At 38.9% G+C, this 25910-nt stretch overlaps 1 protein-coding gene across 2 annotated transcripts in view; it reads left to right on the top strand.

Annotated features, from left to right (window-relative positions):
- The window catches only part of UBXN4 (UBX domain protein 4), a 46203-nt gene extending 24424 nt beyond the window's left edge, over positions 1-21779 (top strand). Inside the window, exons 7-14 of one of the 2 annotated variants that reach the window (XM_036254425.1) lie at positions 4730-4784; positions 5771-5935; positions 6670-6797; positions 12555-12657; positions 14859-14990; positions 17513-17715; positions 19665-19799; positions 21734-21779. In XM_036254425.1, the coding sequence (XP_036110318.1) occupies positions 4730-4784; positions 5771-5935; positions 6670-6797; positions 12555-12657; positions 14859-14990; positions 17513-17715; positions 19665-19799; positions 21734-21758 (946 nt within the window). In that variant the 3' untranslated portion in view covers positions 21759-21779. Of the gene's footprint in view, positions 1-4729; positions 4785-5770; positions 5936-6669; positions 6798-12554; positions 12658-14858; positions 14991-17512; positions 17716-19664; positions 20279-21733 lie in introns of those variants that run through there. The other variant, XM_036254424.1, reaches the window with a different exon arrangement.
- Positions 21780-25910: the final 4131 nt, after the last annotated feature.

Genomic DNA, 25910 nt, shown 5'->3' on the forward strand with positions numbered 1-25910 from the left:
GGGACACATCAGGGACACATCGAGAGGCCGCCACCCGCACGACCAACCAGGGCCGGGGACAAACTGCAACCGAAGTACGTGCCCTTAGCGGGAACCGAACCCGGGTCTCTCCGGACCGCAGGCCGACGCTCTAACCGCTGAGCCAAACTGGCCAGGGCTCAGATTTCTTTATCAGATTCAACCAATAAAGCCTGGGTCCTGATACTGATCAATAATTCACAGAGTGAGGTCCTGAATTTTATTTATCTGAGTTACACCCAATTAGGAATTTTGTTCTTTTTGTGGAATCTGATTCATTGACAATGACAATAACTAAAAACACCAACCTGTATAATATTCCTATTCCAAATGTTCTCTTAGCTCATCATTTGTGTACCCTTAAGTTTGCCTTCATTCCCACTGTCCCCTGTTGTAAACTCTGTGGTGCTTTTCTGCTCCGACTTACTCATTCTCTGCAGGGTTATTGGATTCTGAAACCCCCTAACATGCTGTTAGTTTCCCTGTCTCACAGAGCTAAACCTCTTTCAAGGCCCCTACTGGGGATCGAGTCTGAAACCTGAGCCTATGCCCTGACTGGGAATCAAACCGGCGACCTTTTGGTGCGTGTGATGACACTCAACAAATCAAGCCACACTGGCCGGGCTCACATTGATTGTTTCTATGTCTCTCCCTCTCTATCTAAAAAATCAGTAAAACGTATTTTTCTTAATGGTGATATTCCCCCCCCAATTTTATTCCCTTTACATTTATTTGCTGGCTTTTATTCTTCTATAGAAAAGTGCTTTCTTTGATTCTCCTCTCCCTGATTTCCACTCCTGATCCTTTTATTTTTATTTATTTATTTTTTGTTAATCTTCCCAAGAATGTTTTTCCATTGCTTTTTTTTTTAGCAAGAGTGGAAGGGACCAAAGGACAGAGAGAAATAGAAATATCAGTGTAAGAGAGAGACGTTGATTGGTTGCCTCCCTCACGACCCTGACCGTGGCCAGGGATGGAACCTACAACCCAGGTATGTGCCCTTGACTGGAATCGAACCCCCGACCCTTCGGTCAGTGGGCCAGTGCTCCAGCCACTGAGCCAAACTCTCCAGTGCCCTGCCATTTTTTCAGTAAACTTTTTTTTTTTTAATCCTCACCTGAGGATATTTTTACATTTATCTCCAGATAGAGCGGAGGGAGAGAGGAAGGAAGAGAGAGAGAGAGAGAGAGAGAGATCAATGTGAGAGAGAGACATTGATTAGCTGCCACTCACACAACCGGGGACAAACCACAACTGAGGTACGTGCCCTTGGCCGGAATTGAACCCGGGACTCTCTGGCCTGTGGGCCGATGCTCTAACCACTGAGCAAAACCAGCCAGGGCTTTTTCAGTAAATTTCTTATTGGACACCAGCACCCAGATCAAGAAATAGAAAATTACAAGTGCACTGCATACACTGGAGGCCTAATATTTTTCTTATAAATATGTTTTTTATTGATTTTGTTAGAGGGGAAGGGTGAGAGATAGAAACATTGATGTACAAGAGATACATCGATTGGCTGCCTTTTGTATGTCCCTTCCTAGGGATCGAACCCAGAACCCCGAGCATGTGCTCTGACTGGGAATCGAACCAGGACCTCTCAGTCCATGGGACGATGCTCAATCCACTGAGCCATAACGGCTGGGCAGCGTAATGCATCTTTATTCCTGCTTCCCTCCCAGAGATAACCACTATCCTGAATCTATTTATTTTTATTTTTTATTTTTTTATCCTCACCCAAGGACATTTTTTGATATTTTGTTCAGATATAGTGGGAGGGAGGGAGAGAGAGAGAAACATCGACGTGAAAGGGACACATCAAGTGGTTGCCACCCACACGACCCAACCGGACAAACTGCAACCGAGGTATGTGCCCTTAGCAGGAATCGAACCCGGGTCTCTCCAGACCGCACGCCAACGCTCTAACCGCTGAGCCAAACTGGCCAGGGCACTATCTTGAATTTAATGGAACCATACCACATGTAGTCCTTGTTTATGCTCGCCTTTGCTCAGCATTGTATTTGTGAGGTTCTTCTGTGTTGTTGCATGTGGCAGTAGTTGGTGCAGTGTCATTGCTGTGTGGTAGTCTATTACTTGACTTTTGTATGGTTTATTCATTTTACTGTTGATGGATATTTGAATTATTTCAGTTTTGGGCTATTATGAATAGGGCACTATGACATTATTGTACATGTCTTGGTGAACATATCTTCAGGATAAATTTGTAGGTGTGGGAATTTCTGGGTCATAGGTAGTAGGCAGTTTTCCAAAAGTGGTTACTTACCAATATACCAGTTTATAACTCCTCTCAGCAGTAAGATGTTTCATGAATCCTTTTTTCTCTCTAATGTATTACAGTTCATTTCTCTTGCTCTTTTTTTTTTACCCTCACCTGAGGATATTTTTCCATTTTTGTTCAGATAGAGTGGGAAGGACAGAGAGAGAGAAAAAGAGAAACATCTACATGAAAGGGACACATCAAGTGGCTGCCTCCTGCTAGACCTCAACCAGGGCCGGGGACGAATTGCAGCTGAGGTATGTGCCCTTGGCCAGAATCAAACCCGTGACTCATTGGTCTGAGGGCTGACACTCTAACTGCTGAGCCATACCGGCCAGGGCCATTTCTCTTATTCTTTTTGGTACACAGATTGCCCCAGATTTGACTAGTAGAATCCCTTCATACTGGGTCTTCTGTGCTTTGGACATACGTCTCATTATTCTTTGAGCACTCCTTTGATTTCTGGCATAAGTTGTTCAGCTGAGTTTTAGCAACTACATATATCCCTGTAACCCAAATCCCTCTCAGAGAAAGTTCCATTTTTTTTTTTTTAAATCCTCACCTGAGGATATTTTTCCATTTATCTTCAGATAGAGTGATAGAGAGGGAGTTGGGGAGAGAAAGAGGGAGCAAGAGAAACAGTGATGTGAGAGAGACACATCAGTTGGTTGCCTCCCTCATGACCCTGACCAAGGCCAGGGACTGAACTACAACTGAGGTACATGCCCTTGACCGGACTAGAACCTGTGACTCTTTGGTCCATGGGCTGACACTCTAAACCACTGAGCCAAACTGGTCAGGGCTAAAGTTCCATTATTTTTAGAAATTGAGATGTAATTCACATACTATAAAGTTCAAAATGTACAATTCAGTGAGTTTTAATATATTCACACTGTTCAACCATTACCACTGTCTGCTTTCAGAACCATTAGTTTTTAAACTATTATTTTATTTTATCTTTATGATTATTTTTTAGATAGAGTGGAAGGGAGGGAGGGAGAGAGAGAGGAACATTGATGTGAGAGAGACACAGCAGTTGGTTGCCTCCCTCACGATTCTGACCGGTTTGGGGATTGAACCTGCAACCCAGATATGTGCCCTTGACTGGGAATTGAACTCAAGATCCTTTGGTCTGTAGACCGGACACTTCAACCACTGAGTCAAACCAGCCAGGGCAGAAACATTAGTTTTTTAGTTTTTTTTAAATAATTTTTCTTTATTGATTTTAGAGAGAGAGGAAGGAAGATAGAGAGAGAGAGACATTGATGAGAGAGAACATCAATTGGCCGCCTCCTGCATGCCCCACATTGGAGATTGGGTCCATAACCTGGGTATGTGCCCTGACCTGGAATTGAACTGGTGACCTCTTGGTGCATAGGTTGAGCAATGCTCAACCACTTAATTACACTGGCTGGGCTGAACCATTAGTTTTTTTTTTTTATCCTCACCTGAGGACATTTTTGCATTCATCTTCAGATAGAGCGGGAGGGAGAGAGGGAGGTAGAGAGAGAGAGAGACATTGATGTGAGAGAGACACATCGACTGGTTGCCACACACACAACCCCAATCAGGGCCAGGAACAAAATACAACTGAGGTACGTGCCCTTAGTGGACACCAAACCTGGGTGTCTCCGTTCCTCAGGCTGACGCTCTAACGGCTGAGCAAAACCAGCCAGGGCTGCACCATTAGTTTTTTAATTGATGAATTTATTGCAGTGGGAAATAAATTTTGTTATTTTTAGTTTTTATAAATGCTAGCCTTCAGTTTTTGCTTTTATATATTTATTTATTTTAAATTCTTCACCCGAGGATACTTTTTTTCTATTTATCTTTAGATAGAGTGGGAGGGTGAGAGAGAGAAAGAGAGAGAGAGAGAGAGACATTGATGTAAGAGACACATCAATTGTTCGCCTCCCACAGGACCCCAACCAGGGCCTGGGACCAAACTGCAACCAGGCACGTGCCCTTGATCAGAGTCGAACCCAAGACTCTTTGGTCTGCAGGCCTACGCTCTAACCACTGAGATCAGCCAGGGCTTTGCTTTTATTTTTAACAATTTTGTACCATATTGCTATTTACTTATGTGTAAGGGGGTAAAGCATTTGTAACTAATTGATTAAAATATTTGTTTGAAGATGTATACGTATATTTTAAAATCAATATCAAATGGGGGGATAAAAAGGGGAACTAATGGTAAATAGGAGGGAGACACTTAGAGCTGGAAGCAGGCTTCCCAGTGGGCTTCCACTGACTTCTCACAGATTTCTCTTGCAGTCAGAGCCAAAGCAGATAATTTGTTGCTTTGTCTTCTAGAGCTTTTTTTGTTTCTTTCTACATTTCCCCCATTGTTTTTAGCTAAATAAATCTAAGTATATTTTATATTATTATGATGTGTCTCAGTTAACATATTTTAAAAAAATTTTTATAATACAGACTAACCAAAAAACTTGAAGAAAGGAGAGAAGAGAAAAGGAAAGAGGAAGAACAGGTAACGTTTGTGCACTGAACATTGTTTTACTCTTTTATTAAGTGAGGGAACATTTGACTCCCTTTTCAGTTGTCAAACCTAGGATGGCTTCCTGGTTATAATTCAGTGTTGCAGCACAGTGAAGGGGATTATCTATCTTCCCTAGTAGGATCATAGTGTACACTTTTTTGTCTGTTCTTTTGTAAATTGCTGGGAGTAAATTGGCTCATCATTTCTCCTTCTGCTATGAGTCTTTTATACTAAGAATAAAGGGACTTAAACTAAAATATTTTTTAGTTTGATGCAGATCAAAATTTTAGTTCCTTTTTGTGAAAAAAAAATTGTAGCCATTTTGCTAAATTTTTCCTGTAGGGTTGCTGCATTCTAGTGCACCATTTATTTTTCTCACCATGCATTCCTAATCTGCATCATCTCTGGAATTCTAATATAGGAAGGTTATCATTTCTTTAAGCCAGATAAATGACTGCCTTGTTGTCCTTGATGGGTAACATATCTAGAAACCAAAGACCTGTAATTCTCTTTGTTTTCAGTTACACTGACCACATCATAATCTTTTTTTTTTCTTTACTGATTTTAGAGAGAGAGGAAGGGAGAGGGAGAGAGAAATAAAAACATAGATGAAAGAGAGCATCGATTGGCCGCCTCCTGTATGCCTCCCACTGGAGATCAGGCCCACAACCTGGTCATGTGCCCTGACTGGGAATTGAACTGGCGACCTCTTGGTGCATGGGTCGCCACTCAATCACTGAGCCACACCGGCTGGACGCACATCATAATCTTAATAGAATCATCAGCAAAGATATATAAATTGATATACATTTAATCAGTATCCCTTGCTGTTAATAAATTCTACAGCAATTACATTTTTTGAAGTTGTTTTATTCCTTTAGCTGTACCTACAACCAGCTTTTCGTGCATACAGAAAAATATCTAGGGCAGATTATGATGTTATGTTTTTGGCTCATAAAACTTTCTCTTTAATGCAGAGAGAGATTAAGAAAGAAATTGAGAGGAGAAAAACTGGAAAAGAAATGTTGGATTATAAAAGAAAGCAAGAAGAGGAATTAACGAAAAGGATGTTAGAAGAAAGAAACAGAGAAAAGGCAGAAGATAGGGCAGCTCGAGAGCGTATAAAACAGCAGATTGCATTGGTGAGTGTTAAGTTTATTTTTAATGCTTGACCTTAGAACATTTTTGAAATTGTTTTTCCATACATAATGGTTTTGGTTTATTACCATTGTTCACAAAAATAGTAAATTTTAGTGATCCATAAAGTACCAGTTCTCAGCTTCCTTTTACAGAAATTATATATTGAATTAAAATACAGTTAATATTAAAATTGAGATTATTTTTTTCAAATTAATTATTTTCCTTATGTCACGAATTTTATCAGTATTCAAAAGGTAGTTTTCAAAGATTCTCTAGAAAAGAAGCTAAGAATTGGTTATCTAGTAGTTTTCTCTAGTCACAAGCATTCTCTTTTGGGACATTCAAAGGATTTAGAACATCAAGTAGAAGCTTAGGATGGTTTTACAACAATTGCTTTTAGAATTGAACAGTTGTAAATATATATGAAATCCATGCTTACCTTAATATTGTTTGTTCATTTGTTTATTCAACAAATACTAATCTGCTGTGTGCTAGACCTTGTTCTAGGCTCTGGTGATACAAGAATGACCAAAATTAAGTCCCTGTTTGTTTAATAACAGCTCTGGTCCCTGGCAGCTGATAAAACTAAAAAATATCAGATCCAGAGTGATAAAGTTAACTGTGTATGGCTTTAAGGAATTTTATGCATGTGCGTGTTTGTTTCTTGTGTTTTGGAATGTGTGAATAGAGAATTCTGGCAGTGAAAGATACTTAGTGTCTAACAACTGTTTTAAAGGATCGTGCAGAGAGAGCAGCTCGTTTTGCAAAGACAAAGGAAGAAGTAGAAGCTGCTAAAGCCGCCGCCTTGCTGGCTAAACAGGCAGAAGTGGAAGTTAAGAGGGATGCTTCTGCAAGAGAAAGAAGGTACTTTATTTCCCCCTTAAACATTTTTGTATATGCAGCAGCTGAGAAGAACAGAGGTTGTGGACTGCTTTTTAAGACTGATGTGTGTGCTGTGGCTATAATAAGTAGTTTTAGAAGGACATACCAGTTTGGCAACTGCCAGTGGTATTTATTATTGAATGTGAGTGTTCAATATAATAGTACTAAGTACAGACAGTCCCTAACTTATGAAGGTTTGACTTAGGATTTTTCAGCCTTTACAATGGCTGAAAGCGATAAGCATTCAGTAGAAACTATACTTCAGAATTTGAATTTTCATCTTTTCCTGGTCTAGTGGTATGGTATATACTCTTGTAATGCTGGGCAGCAACAGAGAGTCGCAGCTCCCAGTCAGGCACACTATCACAAGGTTAAACAACCAATACTCTACAGTGTATTCATTGTATTAGCGTCAGCCTGAGGTCCTGAGAGACCTGGGTTCAGTTCCCGCTAAGGGCGCGTACCTCAGTTGCAGTTTGTCCCCGGCCCTGGTCGGTTGTGCGGGTGGCAGCCACTCGATGTGTCCCTTTCACATTGATGTTTCTCTCTCTCTCTCTGTTCCTCTCCCCCCCCCCCCCCCACTCTACCTGAACAAAAAATGGAAAAATGTCCTCGGGTGAGGATAAAAAAAACATAAAATAAAAAAAATAAAGAAAACAAATGCATTTTCAGTTTACAATGGGTTTGTTAGGACATAACCCTGTTACAAGGTGATGAATGTTTGTAAATGACTTTTAAAAGGAGGTTTAAAAAACCTCTTTCAGCCCTGGCCCGTTTGGCTCAGCGATTAGAGCGTCGGCCTGCGGTCCTGAGAGGCCCGGGTTCAGTTCCCGCTTAAGGGCGCGTACCTCAGTTGCAGTTTGTCCCCGGCCCTGGTCGGTTGTGCGGGTGGCAGCCACTCGATGTGTTCCTTTCACATCGATGTTTCTTTCTCTCTCTCTGTTCCTCTCTCTCCCTCCCACTCTACCTGAACAGAAAATGGAAAAATGTCCTCGGGTAAGGATAAAAAAAAAAAAAACTCTTTCAAAAGGCATCAAAATGATTATAATGATTATCTTGTATATTAGGATTCTTTTGTTGTCAGATTCTGAGTCAAATAGGATAAAAACAAAAGAGGACATCCATTGGCTTTGCATTTGGGAATTCCAGTGACAGATTTGGTTAGGCACAGCTAGATTCAGGGATCAAAAGGATATTTAGGACTTTCTTTCTTTCTTTTTAATCTTTTGGTTTCTTCTGTTTAGCTTCATTCTCAGAGAAACGTCTTAGGTGGTGTTAGGAGAGCCCAGGGCCTTATAGCACCTTCAGGATCTTGAGTGCCTGATTCCAGAAGGAGAGATGAACCCTTTCTCCCAAAGCCCATATCATTCACTGAAGGGAATTCTAATTTGCCCTGCTTGGATGATGTGGCCACCTCCAGATCAATCAGTATTGTCTACTTATGTGGACTCTCTTGTTTGGGGTAGTTGATAAGGTCACTCCTGTGGTGAAGGAGGTGGAGGAAGTGTTACTGATAATCATACCAGAATGAGTGACATGTAGCAGTGATAAGGCAGTTCCCAAAACAATGATAAAAATTCAGATTTTCAGTACATCTTGTTAGTTGGATTGTGATTAATATTTATTTTCTTCTCTTTTCTATATTTTTCATATTGGAAAAGTAACAAGCATATTTTTGTAACCATAAAAATTACTTTTAAAAACTCCTTTTTTTATTAAAAATTTTTTTTTTCTTTATTGATTGATTTGAGGGAGAGAGAGAGAGAGAGAGAGAGAGAGAGAGACATCGATGAGAAAGAATATCAACTGGCCGCCTCCTGCACTCCCCCCACTGGGGTCAGGCCCACAACCTGGGCATGTGCCCTGACCGGGAATTGAACCGGCGACCTCTTAGTGCATGGGTCCACGCTTAACCACTGAGCCACACCGGCCGGGCTGTATTTAGATTTTAATTTTTTCAACAGTGTTTCTAGTTTTTATTGTACAAGTTTTGCACTTTTATTAAGATGGCAGTGCTGCCCTGGCCAGTTTGGCTCAGCAGTTAGAACATCAGCCCAGGGACCAGAGAGTCTTGGGTTTGATTCCATTCAAGGGCAAGTATCTTTGTTGAGTTCGGTCCCTGACCCTGGTAGGGGTTGTGTGGGAGGCAGCCAATCGATGTGTCTCTCATGTCGATGTGTCCTTCTCTCTCTCCTTTTCTCCCTCCCCCTTCACCCACTTCCCCTATCCCTTTCTCCCTTCCACTCTATCTGAAGATAAATGGAAAAATATCCCAGGGTGAGGATTTAAAAAAAAAAAATGGCAGTGCTTCTTCCCAAACTGATTTGTAGATTCAGCACAATTATTATTAAAATCCCAACTGTTTGTGTATGTGTGTGTGGAGATTTTTTTCAGGAATCTGATCCTCAAATTCATATGGAAGTGCAAGGGATCCAGAATTGTCAAAACAATCTGGAAAAGGAACAAAGTTAGACTCAGACTTTCTAACTTTAGATCTTACTACAAAGCTACGGTAACCAAGACAATATGGAATGGGCATAAGGATGGATCATGTAATAGAACTGAATCTCTAGAAATAAACCTGTGCATTTATGATCAATTGATTTTTTTTAATTTTTTTTTAATCCTCACCCGAGGACATTTTTGCATTTATTTTCAGATAGAGCGGAGGGAGAAGAAGGAAGAGAGAGAGAGAAACATCAATGTGAGAGAGACACATCAACTGATTGCCACCCGCATTACCCCAACTGGGGCCAGGATGAACTGCAACCTAGGTATGTGTCCTTGGAAGAAACTAAACCCGGGACTCTCTGGTCTGCAGGCCGACACTCCAACCGCTGAGCCAACTGGCCAGGGTGATCAGTTGATTTTTGGGAAGTGTACCAAGACCGTTCAGTGGTGAAAGAATAGTGTCTTCAACAAATGGTGCTTGGACAAGTGGATATCCACACATAAAAGAATGAATTTGGACCCTGACCACACACCAAAACAAACCCACAAAAAAAAATGGTCAGAATGAATCATCTACCTAAATGTAAAAGTTAAAAGTATAAAATCAGCCTGGCTAATGTGGCTCTTGGTTGAGGGTCATCCCTCCAAGAGGTCACTGGTTTGATTCCCAGTCAGGGCACATTTCTAGGTTGTGGGCTTAATCCCCAGTAGGGATTGTGCAGGAAGCAGCTGATTGATGTTCTGCTCTCACATTGATGTTTCTCTGTCTCTCTCCCTCTCCCTTCTTCTCTCCCTAAAAATCAATGAAAATCTTTTTTAGAAAGTATAAAATCTTGCCTGGCCAGTGTAGCTCAATGGATTCAGCATCCTCCCATGGACTGAGAGGTCCTGGTTCAATTCCTGGTCAGTGCACTTGCGTGGGTGGGTTCAATTCTCAGTAGAGGGTGTGCAGGAGGCAACCAATCGATGTTTCTCTCTCACATCGATGTTTCTATCTCTCTCTCCCTCTCTCTCTAAAAATATCAATAAAAACATGTTTTTTAACAAAGTATAAAATCTTAGGAAAAAGGCCCTGGCCGGTTTGGCTCAGTGGTTAGAGCGTTGGTCCCTGGCCTTGGTCAGGGTTGTGTGGGAGGCAACCATAGAAGTGTGTCTCTTTTTAATTTTTTTTTTTAAATCCTCACCCAAGGATATCTTTCTACTTATTTTCAGGCAGAGTGGGAGGGGGAGAAAGAGAGAAACATCGATGTGGGCCTCCCACATGACCCCGACCAAGGCCAGGAACCAAAGTGCAATCAAGGTTTGTGCCCTTGACCAGAATCGAACCCGCGACTCTTTGGTTTGCGAGCCGATGCTCTTAACTGCTAAGCCAAACTGGCTGGAGCTAGATGTGTCTCTCTTGCATCAGTATTCCCCCCGCCCTCACACAAACACACACTCTGTTTGAAGATACATGGAAAAATATCCTCAGGTGAGGATTATAAAAAAAACAAACTTAGGAAAAAAGAAAAGGAAATCTTGTGGTCTTGGAATAGGCAGTGGATTCTTTGACATGACATCAAAATCACAAGCAAGAAAAGAAAGCAATAAGTTGGACTTCTATCAAAATTTAAAAATTTTGTGTTTCAAAGAACATCATCAAAAACGGAAGGAGAGATTAAAAAGGTAAAGGGGTCTAAGAAATGCAAACTGCCAGTTATAGAATAAGTCACAGGATATGATTTCAGCGCAGGAAATATTCCCTATAGTCAGTAATATCCTCATCATTATGTATGGTGACAGGTGGTTAGACTTATTGTAGTGCTAAGTTCATAAAGTATATAAATGTCTAATTAACTGAAAGGAATATAATATTGTATGTCAACTATACTTTTAAAAATTTTAACAAAAAGTGAAAAAGTAACCCACAGAATTGGAGGAAGTATTTGCAAAGCATATATATCTGATTATATGTCTAGAATATAAAAAGTCTCATAATTCAACAATAAAAAGCAAAGAACCCAATTTAAATATGGGGAAAGGATCTGAATAAACATTTCTCCAGAGAAGATAGACAGATGATCAATAAGCACATGAAAAGATGCTTAAACATCACTAGTCATTAGGGAATTCAAATCAAGACCACAATGAGATACTATTTCATTCCCTCTAGGATGCCTACATTTAAAGAGACAGCAACAAGTATTGGCATGGATGTGGAGAATTTGGAACCTTCCTACATTGCTAAAGGGATTATAAAATGATGCAATTTCTTTGGAAAAACAATTTGGCAATTCCTCAAGATGTTAAACATAGAGTTACCAGATAATCCAGCAATTCTACTTTTATGTGTAATTGAAAAATAAATGTCCACACAAAAATCTGTTCTTGAATACTTACAGCAGCATTCTTCATCATAGCCAAAATGTTGTAATAACCCAAATATTCATCAACTGAAGAATGGATAAACAAAACATAGTATATCCCATACAATGGAACATTATTCATCAATAAAAAGGAAAGAAGTACACATGCTGCACTGTGAATGAACCTTGAAACATAATGGTACATGGAAGAAGCCAGTTACCAAAAAGTCACACATTGTATGATTCCATTATATAAAATGCCCAAAGTAGGCAAACCTATAGATTCAGAAAGTAGATTAGTGATTGCAAGAGTTAGGTGAGAGAATAATATTAATGGGTTTGGGGTTTCTTTTTGGGGTGATAAAAATGTTCTAGAATTAGAAATTGATGATGATTGTACAACTTTGTTAAAAATTAATCGTATGCTTTAAGAGGGTGAATTTTATGTTATGTGAATTATAGTGCAGTAAAGCTGTTCTTAAAAAATATAAAAGATCTGGTCTGGCTGGTTTGGCTCAGTGGTTGGAGCGTCGGCTTGCGGTCCAGAGAGACCGGTTTCCACTAAGGTCACGTGCCTTGGTTGCGGCTTGTCCCCGGCCCTGGTTGGGTCGTGCGGGTGGCAACCACTCGATGTGTCCCTTTCACCTCCATGTTTCTCTCTCTCTCTCTTCCTCTCTCTCCCTCCCACTCTATCTGAACAAAAAAATGGAAAAATGTCCTCAAGTGAGACAAAAAAATATATATATATATGTCTACACATATATATACACATACGTGTATATATATGTGTAGACATATATATATATATATATAAAAGATCTGACATTGTGGGGAAAAAACTATTTTTACTGCACATTTTTACTTCTATTTTCTCTACCTTTTGATATTGTTTGAAAATATATAGAGGTAAATGATACTGACTCAGATTTTCTTTTTTTCATAGCACTGTTGCAAGAATTCAATTTCGTCTTCCTGATGGTTCTTCCTTTACAAATCAGTTCCCTTCTGATGCTCCTCTAGAAGAGGCAAGGCAGTTTGCTGCACAGGTAAATTTGTCTTGAGTTGTAGTAAAGGTAGATAAATAGGTTATTAAAATGTAGGAGGGGAACATTTTCAAGCAGGATTTGAAGAATGTGCATAAGTCATGACTTATCCCCAGGAGGGAGGCACAGGACAACTTTGGGATGTTGTGGAGCTTCCCTCATGAGTTAGTGCCACATAGGAATAACATGTTTGTCGTGCAAAAATAAGAATTTGTTGATATTGTACAATAAGGTCTAGAAATTTTTTCACTGCTTAGTATTCTTAACTGGAGGAGAATCAAATGATTTAGAGATCTTATCTAAGGGAGTTGTCCCCAGTAAAAAGGATGCAGTATTTCTTGGTCCTCCACATTTTCTGCAGTTGCTTAGAATGCTTTTGAACTGCCATTTTCCCACCATCTGCCAGTTGCCTAAGCCTAAAGACCAATAATCTTTTTTTTCCATAATTTAAATACTGAGACTATCTCATGTTTTTTAAAGAATAGTGTATTGATTTTTAGAGAGAGAGGAAGGGAGAGGGGGAGAGAGAAACATTGATGTGAGAGTACATCATCAGTCAGTTGCCTCCTGCCCGCCATGCCCCCCACTGGGATCCAGCCTGCAACCTCCTGGTATAGGGGATGATGTCCAACCAACTGAGCCACACCGGCCAGGGTGAGACCGATAATCTTTATTTGGCAACAAGTATCTTCTTTAGGAATTTACTTTCAGAATGTGCCCTTACTCTAAAATCAGCATGGTTGTGAAATTTGTTATCTTAGAAAAGTAGCAGCGAGTAACTTCCAATCAGTTTGTATTTCCTGATTGATTTCTTACTCAGTGGATTCTAGGCATCAGATGTCCTGTAGGATCTAGGCTCATTATAGGTACCAGTATTTGTCTCCTATCACTTCAGTGTTAAAATTAGAGTTCAGATCTTTCCACTAGATCTCTCTGTTCAATCTGGTACCTCACTTATGGATCCCGAGGGAAGGATGCCTGCTGTTTGCCTTCCTCCAATGGTGAGCTGGGCTGGACAATATAAAAATTTATTTTAAGAACTCCTTTCCCGCCCTGGCCGGTTTGGCTCAGCGGTTAGAGCGTCGGCCTGCGGTACAGAGAGACCCGGGTTCGGTTTCCGCTAAGGGCACGTACCTCGGTTGCAGTTTGTCCCCGGCCCTGGTTGGTCGTGCGGGTGGCAACCACTCGATGTGTCCCTTCACATCGATGTTTCTCTCTCTCTCTCTTCCTCTCTCTCCCTCCCGCTCTGTCTGAACAAAAAATGCAAAAAAAAAAGTGTCCTCGGGTGAGGATAAAAAAAAAAAAAAAAGAACTCCTTTCCCTAAACTTTATATAGTAGAACTAACCCAAATAGCTGCTTTCATTCTTCTTTTGCCTTGAAACCTCACCTGGGGCCTCCCAAAAGGGGGTGCCCCTGGCCTGAGTCTTAGTGCTTCTACCACAGGTAAGTAAAGAGGGGGAGGCACATGAGGGGGAAAAAAAGATCTTTGATTGCTTTAGTCCTATTAGAACTTCTTACCAGTTGAATGACCTGATTTTGTATTTGTGTATGTCTTTATGTTAGAGTGAGAACAATGAGAGGTATGTATAAGATCTACAGTGAAAAATTACAAAAACCACAAAAGTGTTCATCTTTTTCTTTGGAATCTTCTAGATAAACAGTTGTCTAAGACTTGACAAGTAAAATTGTGAGGGTGGCTCTGATGCTGCTTCGTGTAATTTCCTGAGTCTGGGATTATATGTATGGTATAGGTTGATTATGCACCATTTATTCTTTGAGAGGAGGAGGCAAAAACTTCGTGTGTTATATATATGAGGGAAATTTTGATCTATTCCATATTTTTAATTTACATTTGTAATCCAAATGTATTCATAAGATACTAATAGAAGTTTGTAAAGGATAGTAAAAACTCTCATGGAGCATACATATATAAAAGAGATATCTAATTCAGTTTTATTCAGTTTGTTTATATGGTTTTAGAAACTATATTCTTGCTAATTTTGGGTCATTTTTGAGCTCTTAACTATTTGGATTTGACAGCTTTCAGCTGCCCCCAGTTTTTATAAATTTTCTTTGAGTTAACATTTAAATAAACTTTAAAAATCAGGCAATTTTATTTAAAGCAGTCTATTTAGATGCATATGAGTATGTAATACCTTTTAAAAAGGCACGTTGTAATGTTTTAAAACTTATTATGTTACAGACTGTTGGCAACACTTATGGTAATTTTTCATTAGCAACCATGTTTCCCAGGAGAGAATTTACCAAAGAAGATTATAAAAAGAAATTATTGGATTTGGAACTTGCCCCAAGTGCTTCAGTGGTACTCTTACCAGTACGTATATACACACATATATTTATTCTTTTCTTACAGTGCTGTTTGTTCTACTCTTTATTGTTTCTTATACTTAGAGGAAGGAAGCTGAATAGTGTATTGTGGATATATAAAATCCACATTGTCCAAAAATTTTAGATCAGTTTTTTTGTTGTTGTTAATCCTTACCAAAACATTTTTCCATTGATTTTTAGAAAGAGTGGAAGGAATGAAGGGGGAGAGAGAGACACATCTATTGGCTGCCTCTCGCAGGACCCTGACTGGGGCTGGGGATTGAACCTGCAACCCAGGTACGTGCCCTTGACCAGCAATCAAACCCACGACAACTTCAGTCTAAGGGCTGATGCTCTAACCACTATGCCAAACTGGCCAGGGCTAGATCAGTTTATTGTTCCATTATTCTGTGCTTTATGTATTTTTATTGCTAGTGAAGCACTAGTTTAATTTTCAGCTTTTTTCCTTGTTTATTTTCATGGACAATAAATTAACTGTAAGAGAAGAAAGTAAGAAATGCAGAGTATCTAATCTTGGACTTAAGTGTTGTTGTTTTTTTAATCCTCACTGGAGGACTTTTTTTTTGCAGATAGAGTGGGAGGAAGACAGAGAGAGAAACATCAATGTGAGAGAGACGCATCGAGTGGTCGCCACCCACACGGCCCCAATCAGGGCTGGGGACAAACTGCAACCAAGGTACATGCCCTTAGTGGGAACTAGACCCAGGACTCTCTGATCTGCGGGCTGACGCTCTAACCACTGAGATAAACCAGCCAGGGCAGTGTTGTTGGGTTGGTTTTTTTTTTGAGAATTTTTATGAGTTTATTTGAGCCAAAATGGACACTTGCCAGAGGAACAAGATCTCAAATTCTCCTCTATTTTTTGTGTACTACTATACTGTTTACCAGATTTTTAAAAAACATTTTAACAAAAACAACATTAATTTTTAACATATTCCATTTGACCCATACAACAATATTTTAATCTCTGGTGAGGAAAAGAGGCTCAGAAAGCTCAAATGACTTTGCAGAGGTACCACCTTATGTGCCAGAGCCGGGACGAGAGCCTTAGTCTTCTGCGTCTGGGTTAGTGTAGTATTACCTGCTCTGAACTAGAGCCCCACTCCTGCAACAATTAGCCCTCCAATAATCAGGATTAGTTGCATTCACTGAGGTTTGAGACTTTCCCTATTTATTTATTTATTCTTAATCCTCACCGGAATATTTTTCATTGATTTTTAGAGTGATGGGGGGCGGGGAGGAAGGGAGGGGGAGAGAGATAAACATCGATGTGAGAGTCAAGTCCATTGGTTGCCTCCCACACACACCGGGACTAGGGCAGGGATCAAACCTGCAATCCAGGCACATGCCCTTGACTGGGAATCAAATCCGATACCCTTCAGTACAAGGGCCGGCACTCTAACCACTGAGCAACACTGGCCAGGGCGCCCCCTTTTTTAATATTCAAGAAGCATCTTTCTTATCAAAGTTATTAATTTCAATATAAAAGTTTAGTTGTCTTAAAAATAATTGGTTCATTTTACCAAAAATGACTTGTCTTTATGTTATGATTACTCCTTTAAAAAGTATGGCTCTGGCCCTGGCCAGTTTGGCTCAGTGGTTAGAGCGTCCACCTGCGGTCTGGAGAGACCCGGGTTCGGTTCCCGCTAAGGGCATGTACCTTGGTTGCAGTTTGTCCCCAGCCCTGGTTGGTCATGCGGGTGGCAGCCACTCGATGTGTCCCTTTCACGTTGATGTTTCCCTCTCTCTCTTCCTATCTCTCCCTCCCACTCTGTACAAAAAATGGAAAAACGTCCTCGGGTGAGGATAAATAAATAAATAAATAAATAAATAAAGTTAGACTTATTATAAAAAAAAAAGTACGGCTCTGCCCTGGCCGGTTTGGCTCAGCAGTTAGAGCTAGAGCGTCAGCCTGCTGTCCAGAGAGACCTGGGTTCGGTTCCCGCTAAGGGCACGTACCTCAGTTGCAATTTGTCCCTGGCCCTGGTTGGTCATGCGGTGGCAGCCACTCGATGTGTCCCTTTCTTTTTTTTTTTTTTTTATCCTCACCCGAGGACATTTTTCCATTTTTTGTTCAGGTAGAGTGGGAGGGAGAGAGAGGAACAGAGAGAGAGAAAGAAACATCGATGTGAAAGGAACACATCGAGTGGCTGCCACCCGCACAACCGACCAGGGCCGGGGACAAACTGCAACCGAGGCACACGCCCCTAGCGGGAACCGAACCCGGGTCTCTCAGGACCTCGGGCGGACGCTCTAACCACTGAGCCAAACAGGCCAGGGCTCGATGTGTCCCTTTCACGTCAGTGTTTCTCTCTCTCTCTTTCTCTCTCTCCCTCCCACTCTATCTGAACAAAAGGAAAAATTTCCTCGGGTGAGGATAAAAAACAAAACAAAACAAAAAATAAAAAGTAGAGCTCCATTCTTCGGATAAAAGATTCACATAGAACCTTCAGTGTGATATAATTGGGTTGATGCAGTCTTTATCTAGGTTTGTTTCTTTATTTTAAGGCAGGAAGACCAACTACATCTATGGTACATTCTTCCAGTGGAGATTTTTGGACATTGTTGGGGACAGTACTTTACCCATTCCTTGCCATCTGGAGATTGATTAGCAACTTCTTATTTAGTAATCCTCCTCCTGCACAGACCTCAGTGAGAGCAGCGTCTTCAGAATCCTCAAACCTTGCATCTTCTAGCACTTCAGAAAAAAGGTATCTGTGTTTTACCCATTTGCAAAATGTTAGTAATGCCTAGTACCTTATTCAAAATGAAAAATTTTGTTAAAGGTACTTTGCCTTCTTTCTGTATATGGGGGAAAAAACAAATGTTCTGAAGATTTATTATATCATCTCTCCTGGGAAACTCACCTGAGTTTTCTCAGTCATCTTTCTGAAACCTAGTTCATAGAAAGCTATTTCACCTCTCCTGGTTTTGTTATTTCATTATTGATTCTCTTCATCCCCTAACTGTATAAGCACATTTTTTTTCCCCAGGTCTAAATAGTGTGTTTTCTTGCTAGCCATGTTTTTCCTGACAAGATACTTCATTCCATTGATTTCTCACAGCCAGCTTGCATAATTTCTTTAGAGGGATTGTGCTCTAGAGTATTTTAACCCAAGTGGATTTTGATCTGCTGGCTGTCTTCTCTGGGTCATTTAGAGAAGGACCAACCTGAAGAAACTGGATATTCACTTAAAATGGTGCCTCCTTCAAAGAGTTATTTGGATTAGTTCCTTAACCAAAAGACCTACCTTTTATTGCAGATGGTCAAGGTTAGAAAGGTAATACTAACAGACAACACTAATGATTAAGATTTTGTATATTTGAAACAGGTTAACAAAGTATTTTCCTAGAAGGTGAGATTATACCCCCTTCTAATAATAGCACAATTTATTTAAAAAAAATTTTTTTCTTTATTGATTTTTAGAGAGGTAGAGGGAGAGAGATAGAAACGTTGATGAGAGGGAGCATTGACTGGTCACCTCTTGCATGCCCCACCCTGGGGATTTGGCCCACAACCTGGGCATGTACCCTGATCGGGAATCGAACCAGTGACCTCTTGGTGCATGGGTTGACACTCATCCACAGAACCACATCAGCCGGGCAATACCACAATTTATTTTAATATATACCTACTATGTTAAACACTCTATTAGGCTGTTAATAGGCATTATAGCAAATTGTCATACCAGTCTTATGTGATAAGTAATAAAAATTCTTGCCTGTCTGCCATCAGTAAGGAAATCCCTAGTCTTGTGTCCTATTGACGCTCCAGATGAAGATTTGTGTAAATATTGTGGTTGGATTGATTTAGCTTTTATCTTATTTATTTCTGAACTATTAGGCAGGAGGATCAATTATAGCCTTAGTACATTATTCAAATGGAGACAAGGGAAAATTCTTCTCTAGTATCAGAACAGCATTCAAACTAGGCCTTGTTAGTGCTGAACTTTAGAACTCTTACTGAGCATCGGGTGGAAGCATTTAATTCTGAATTATTGTATTATCAGATAGCTTGCTGTGTGGGTTTTTAAAACATTTTTCAATAAGGGAACAGGACTTGTATTGGGGCAAAGGATGGGGTGAATGTATATCTGAGAGGCAAAACTTTGTGGTCCACTGTTGGTTTTCCTTTGCTCTCTCTCTCTTCCCCTCTGGTGTTAGAGAATGAATTACTTTAAATTTCATCCGTTTTTTTCCCATTTTCATCCTGTTTGTTCTTAATTGTATAAATAAATTATTAAACATTATAAAAGGATTAAAATGGCTAATTGACCATTTCTGTAAATTAGGCTGTGAATGGAGCTTTGAATAACTTCTAGGGTACTGTGTAAGTTTCAGTAAATATTATCAGCTTGCGTAAATAATAAAGAAAAGAGTAGTTGGCAGATAGTCCCACTCTTCTAAAGCTTAGAAAGTCATCAAGAAATACATGGAAATGGAAAATATGATTTAGCTGGTTTGTCTTGGAGAACAGATGAAGTTAAGCTGCCAAAAATGTATCAAGTCTAGTACTACAGTAGTAGATATAATTATATTTCCCATGAACTTTCCTTAAAATAATTGTTGCCTATACTAATGGAATGGTAAAAGAAACAGCTTTGTGTTACTGCTGTTTTCATTTTATATCATCTCTTTTCTCCCTGTTTTGTTGTATCAGGGAACCTGTCAGAAAAAGAGTGCTGGAGAAACGGGGGGAAGACTTTAAAAAGGAGGGGAAGATATATAGATTGAGGACTCAAGATGATGGTGAAGATGAAAACAACACTTGGAATGGAAATTCTACTCAACAAATGTAGTGTGACAAGTACATTATGTGCAATAATCATTGTTTCTTTTATGATTTAATTCAACTAAAATTCTGCTGGAGAGGTGGGACTGCTTTATGTTTTCTAATTGATCTATAAAGTGTCTCTTTATTCCTGCTTAGTGAGTTAAAATTGTTTAACTCAGACAAGTCAAGAGATAAAATAACTCGCTGCTAGGTCCTTGCACATGGTAACCAACTGCTAGAAGCCTAAAAGAATCAGAAGTCTGCCACAACCTCCCTTTATGTTTCCTTATTCAGTATTTCAGATACCCATTAGCCCTGTGCTCTCAGATAATACGTTTTGTTTAGAGTTGACTGCTCCAGAACTAAGCCCACACAAAGTAACTGTGTGTCACAGTAATTTGACTCTGAGTCAGAGCGTTTTAACTAGCCAATCAGATGATAATTTATGTTTTTTTTCTTTCCACTCATCAGCTGCAAGCAAAATCTTGTAGTTTTTAATCTTTAACACTGAATAAAAAATATTTTCCAAAAATCAGAATGATCTTATTTTTGCTTTAAGTTTGGTTATCCTAGCATCTTTTTGTTGCACAGGGCTCCGTTGAGGTCATGTGTCTGATTTACCCCCAGTATTGCCCTGGAGCTATCTCAGGAAAGTAGCTGACCATCTTACCTTAAATATCACTGGAGAAAGAAATTTTCTGACACACATTGATGGTATGTTACTGTCTCTCCTAAGTCAGCGAGGTATCACTTTGTTTGCATAATGTTACAGTTTTTGTTTTCATCAGATGCAAAACAACAGCTAATCTACAACTAGTCCTCTCACCCTTATACTGAAGTTTTGCTGTCAGTAATCACACTTCAAAGACCTGAAATACTTGCATTGTAGGACAGGAAGAATGGAATAAATATATGCCTTTTACTCATTTGGTTATTCTTAAGAACATGAAAGAGATTCTTAATCTGATTTACACGCTACTTTATCCATATATTTTTGGTAGCAGAGTCCACTAAACTAATAATGTTTGAAAAAGGGAATAAACTTGACAGTTCCTCTTTTAACCTGCTTTTAGGTTGGAAGATACCACTCTTGAGTGAACATATAGAAGGACTTTATTTTGTAATGGAAGGGAGAAATTTTCTCAGCAAACTTTCTGGTTTTCACCTATGAAATAACAATGTCATTTAAATAAATAAAATTTTTTTTTTTTTTTTGCATTTTCAGATAGAGCGGGAGGGAGAGATGAAGAGAGAGAGAGAAACATCGACATGAGAGAGACACATCGAGTGGCTGCCACCCACACAATCCCAACCAGGGCCGGGGACAAACTGCAACCGAGGTACATGCCCTTAGCAGGAACCGAACCCTGGCCTCTCTGGTCCGCGGGACAACGCTCTAACCGCTGAGCCAAACCGGCCAGGGCACAGTGTCATTTTAAAATGGTAATAGTAACTGTTGTCAAGGAAACAGTGAGACAGGCTACGCTGGTGGTCGAAGTAAAAGCTGATATAACCTTTTTGAAAAACATTATCAGAAAAAAATATTTTATTCTCTTTGATCCCATACATTTTCCTAAGGAACGATCATAAATGCAGAAAAAGTTTAGGTATAAATATTTTCATCATTATTTATTTTACCTAAGAACTAGGAACCAAATAATGCCTTGTGCAGAAATAATTTTTAATGAGGAGAAATGGTACAATACTAATTCAACAATTCAATTTTTAATATATTTGTAGAGTACCTCATATATTGGGGGACAGAAGAAGAATACAGAGTTGTAGGTACACTATGACCTCTCCTTAGCTTTGTAAACACATTTTAAATAGACACTACTGTGCATTAACATAATGCAAAGATCAAAGAAAACACACCAAACATTAAAAGTGGTAAGAGGGGGTATACGTGATTTTCTCTTTTTTGCACCCTTTTATGTTTTCTTGATTTTTTGCAGTTATCAAATTACTTCCATAATTTAAAAAGTGAGCTTGAAAAAGAAAAATCCAGCAAGCATACAATTTAAGTAAAGGTTTGTCATTGTTTAAAATATAGCAATATGTGATTTTATTTTATTTATTTTTTAATGTTTTTATTGATTTTTTTAGAGAGAAAGGAAGAGGGAGAAAGAAACATCAGTGTGAGAAACATTCATTGGCTGCCTCCTGCACACCCCCTACTGGGGATCAAGCCTGCAACTTGGGCATGTTCCCTGACTGGGAATCAAACTGGGACCTCACAGTCCATGGGTCAACGCTCAATCCACTGAGCTACACCAACAGGGCTCAATATGTGATTTTAAAACAAAACTGTCAAATGGGTGTGACCCTACTAATAATTATTAGAAATACATTTGCAAAAACTTAGAGAACCTTAAGTCAGTTTGCCTTGAAAAAAATCAAATATAGATCTTAGGAAAATGTACATAAAAGAATGGTTCACAATCTTTGAGTAGGAGGATCCCTCTTCAACTTTATATTTTAAAAAGTTATACATGGTAAAGAAAAACTCATAACAGTAGAGGAGGCTATAAAATGAAAATGAAATCTCCCTCTTTGCATCTCACCCCAGTTGTATTCCCCAGAAGTAACCTTAATCTATCAACAGTTTCTTTTGTAATTGTCAGAAAATTTTTATGCGTAATAAGCAAATATGTAATCTTTATATTTTAAATAAATGGGATCATATATATACTACTCTACAGTTTGCTTTTTACTTACAGTCTTGAGGCTTTTTTCCTATCAGTACATAGCTAACTCATCTTATTAAAGGCTGTATAGCATTTTGCTTGATAAATGTACCCCCAAATTTATTATCCACGCTCTGGTGCCATTCATTGGTTATTATAATTTTTTTCTTATTTTTGTTTTTCTATTATAAACATTGGTCCAGTGATTATCTTTGTGAAGGTATCTTCTTAGATGTGAAAATACACCTGTAGGTTTGTATAGCTTATTGAGTCAAAGGGTGTTTGCAGTTTGGATTATTAAAAAATGCTGCCAAATTGCCTCCTCTTGTGGCTCTATGAATTTACATCCCTACCACATCCTTGCCAACATTGTATTATACCTTTTTATCTTTTTCAATATGATGAAAAATTATCTGCACTTTTTTATGCATTGTGCTGATCATGAATGAAATTGAGCATCTTTTAATATTATTGGTCATTTTGATATATTTTCTGAGAACTACCTGTTTGTTCTTTGCCAGTTTTTATTTTGTGTTTTTCATCTTTTTCTTATAAGAATGAATTCCAAGTATATTAAGAAAAAGCCCTTTTTCTAGCAAATGATGTAAATATTTTCTCCGTGTTTATCTTTCAATGAATATGTTATGTTGATGGTAATTTTGCCGCAATATTTATCAGTTTTTTTCTTTATGGCCTCTGGGTTTTAAGTCTTGCTTGTAAATACCTTTTCCATTTCAAAAATAATTTTTTAAATTTGTTTTTATTGATTTTAGAGAAAGAGAAGAAGGGAAAGGGAGAGAGAGAGAGAGAAACATCTGTCAGCTGCCTCCTGCATGCTCCCTACTGGGGATCAAGCCTGCAGCCTGGGCCTGTGCCCTCCCTGACAGGTAACTGAACCAGTGACCTCTCAGTGTACCAGACGACATTCAACCAATTGAGCCACACTGGCCAGGGCCAGAAAATAATTTTTAAAAATTTGCCCTTCTATTCTAGTATTCTCATGGTTTCATTTTTTTACATGTAAATTTGTTATCCCAGGAAGGGCTCTGGCTCCTGTCCCATTCCTGTGGCTGACATCCTCAAGATCTAACCTGTTGACGTACCACCATTTATGGAATAATCTATTTTTCCCACTGATGTGGCATGTCACCTTTGTCACGTACTTTATTCTCATATGTCTGTGCTTTTCCTTTGTTGATCTTTCTATTCTTTCTCTGCTACCAACCTACTTTTTATAACTAGTTATATAATGTTATATAATGTTTTAATATTCTTTCCCTCCTTCCCCGATTTTTCCTGGCTCTTCTTACAAGTTTAAGGCGAAACTTTATATTTTGTCCATACCCCCCCACCAAAAAAAGGTTATTACATTTTGAGATTAATTTAAGTGTAATTGACAGCTTATAATACTGTCTTTCTACCCAAGAAATGTCTTTAATATTAGTTTTAGAACCACCTTTACCCCCATCTAATAAACTTTTCCTGTCTATTGATGGAGAAAAATGTTTGTGTACCACAGTTCCTGATTCCCAGGTTGGGGCTCATTGCAGGGACACTTTTTTTCCCAAGGGATCTTTTGTCTGGTTAATCCTCACCTGAGGATATTTTTCCATTAATTTCTTTTTTTTAAAGAGAGAGTAGAAGGGAGGAAGGGACTGAGAGAAAGAGAAAGAGAGGGAAGAAACATCGATGTGAGAGACACATCAATTGGTTGCCTCCTGCACACGCCCCAAACAGGGACTGAGGATTGAACCTGCAACCCAGGTATGTGCCCTTGACTGGGAATTGAACCTGAGACTCTTCGGTCTGTGGGCCGAGGCTCTGACCGCTGAGCCAAACTGGCCAGGGCATTGGTTGATTCTTATATGTGCCCATACTGGGGATCGAACCTGAAACCTTGGTGTATCGGGACAACACTTAAACCAACTGAGCTACCTGGCCAGGGCTTTTCTATGACAATTTTAGCAACTGCTGATTTTTTTTTCATGCTCTTTATTTTTTTTAATTAAAAATTTTTTTCAATTACAGTTTATATTCGGTATTATTTTATATAGTTTCAGGTATATAGTATAGTGATTAGACAATTATATACTTCACAAAGTGTTCTCCCTGATATTTCTAGTACCCAACTGGTACCATGCATAGTTATTACAATATTATTGACTATATTTCTTATGCTGTACTTTATGTAAGTGCCAATTTGTCCTTACTCCCTTGACCTTTATTCACCCATCCCCAAAAACTCCCTCTCATCTGGTAACCATCATTTGTTCTCTGTTTCTGAGTTTCTTTCTGTTTTGTTTGTTTATTTTGTTTTTTAGATTGTACATACTGTACAAGTAACATCATATGGTATTTGTTTTACTCTAACTTATTTCACTTAGCATAATACCCTCTAGGTCCATTCATGTTGTTGTAGATGGTCCATTCATTCTTTTTTTATGACTAAATCATATTCCACTGTATATATGTACCACTTCTTTATTCATATGTCTATTAATGGGTACTTAGGTTGCTTCTGTATCTTGGCTTTGTAAATAATGCGGTAGTGAACATAGGGGTGCAAATATCTTTTCGAATTAGTGTATTGGATTTCTTCAGATAAATACCCAGGAGTGGAATTGCTGGGTCATATGGTAGGTCTATTTTAATTTTTTGAGGAACTTCTATTATATTATATAGTGGTTGGAAAACAATTTACAATCCCACCAATACTGCATAAAGGTTTTCTTTTCTCCACATCCTCACCAACACTTGTTTTTTGTTGATTTATTGATCATAGCCATTATGACAGGGTTGAGGTGATATCTCATTGTGGTTTTGATTTGCATTTTTCTGATGGTTAGTGATGTTGAGCATTTTCCCCCCTTTTAATTGAATTTATTGAGCGACACTGATTAACAAAATTATACAGGTTTCAGGTCACAGTTCTACAACAGAGCATCTTTTCATATGTCTCTTGGCCTCTGTACATCCTCTTTGGAGAAGTGTCTGTTCAGGTCCTCTGCCCATTTCTTAATTGGATTGTGTGTTTTATTGGTGTTGAGTTGTTTGAGTTCTTTATATATTATTTTTGATATTAACCTTTTGTCAACTGTATCATTGGCAAATATCTTCTATTCAGTATGTTGTTTTTTTGTTGTGATGGTTTTCTTTGCAAAAAACTTGTTAGTTTGATGTAGTCCCACTTGTTTATTTTTTCTTTTGTTTCCCTTGCCTGAGGAGACATATGTAAAAAAAAATATTGCTAAGAGCGATCTCAAATAATTTACTGTTGTGTTTTCTTCTAGTTTTTTGGTTTTCAGGTCCTACGTTTAAGTCTTTAATCCATTTTAGAGTTATTGAATTTGGTGTAAGAAGCTGGTTTAGTTTTTATTTTATCTTTTGCATGTGTCTGTCTAGTGTTCCCAACACTATTTATAGAAGAGACTGTCTTCCCCCATTG

The sequence above is a fragment of the Molossus molossus genome, unplaced genomic scaffold (genome assembly GCF_014108415.1).
Source record: "Molossus molossus isolate mMolMol1 unplaced genomic scaffold, mMolMol1.p scaffold_m16_p_11, whole genome shotgun sequence".
In the NCBI taxonomy this organism is placed as follows: domain Eukaryota; kingdom Metazoa; phylum Chordata; class Mammalia; order Chiroptera; family Molossidae; genus Molossus; species Molossus molossus.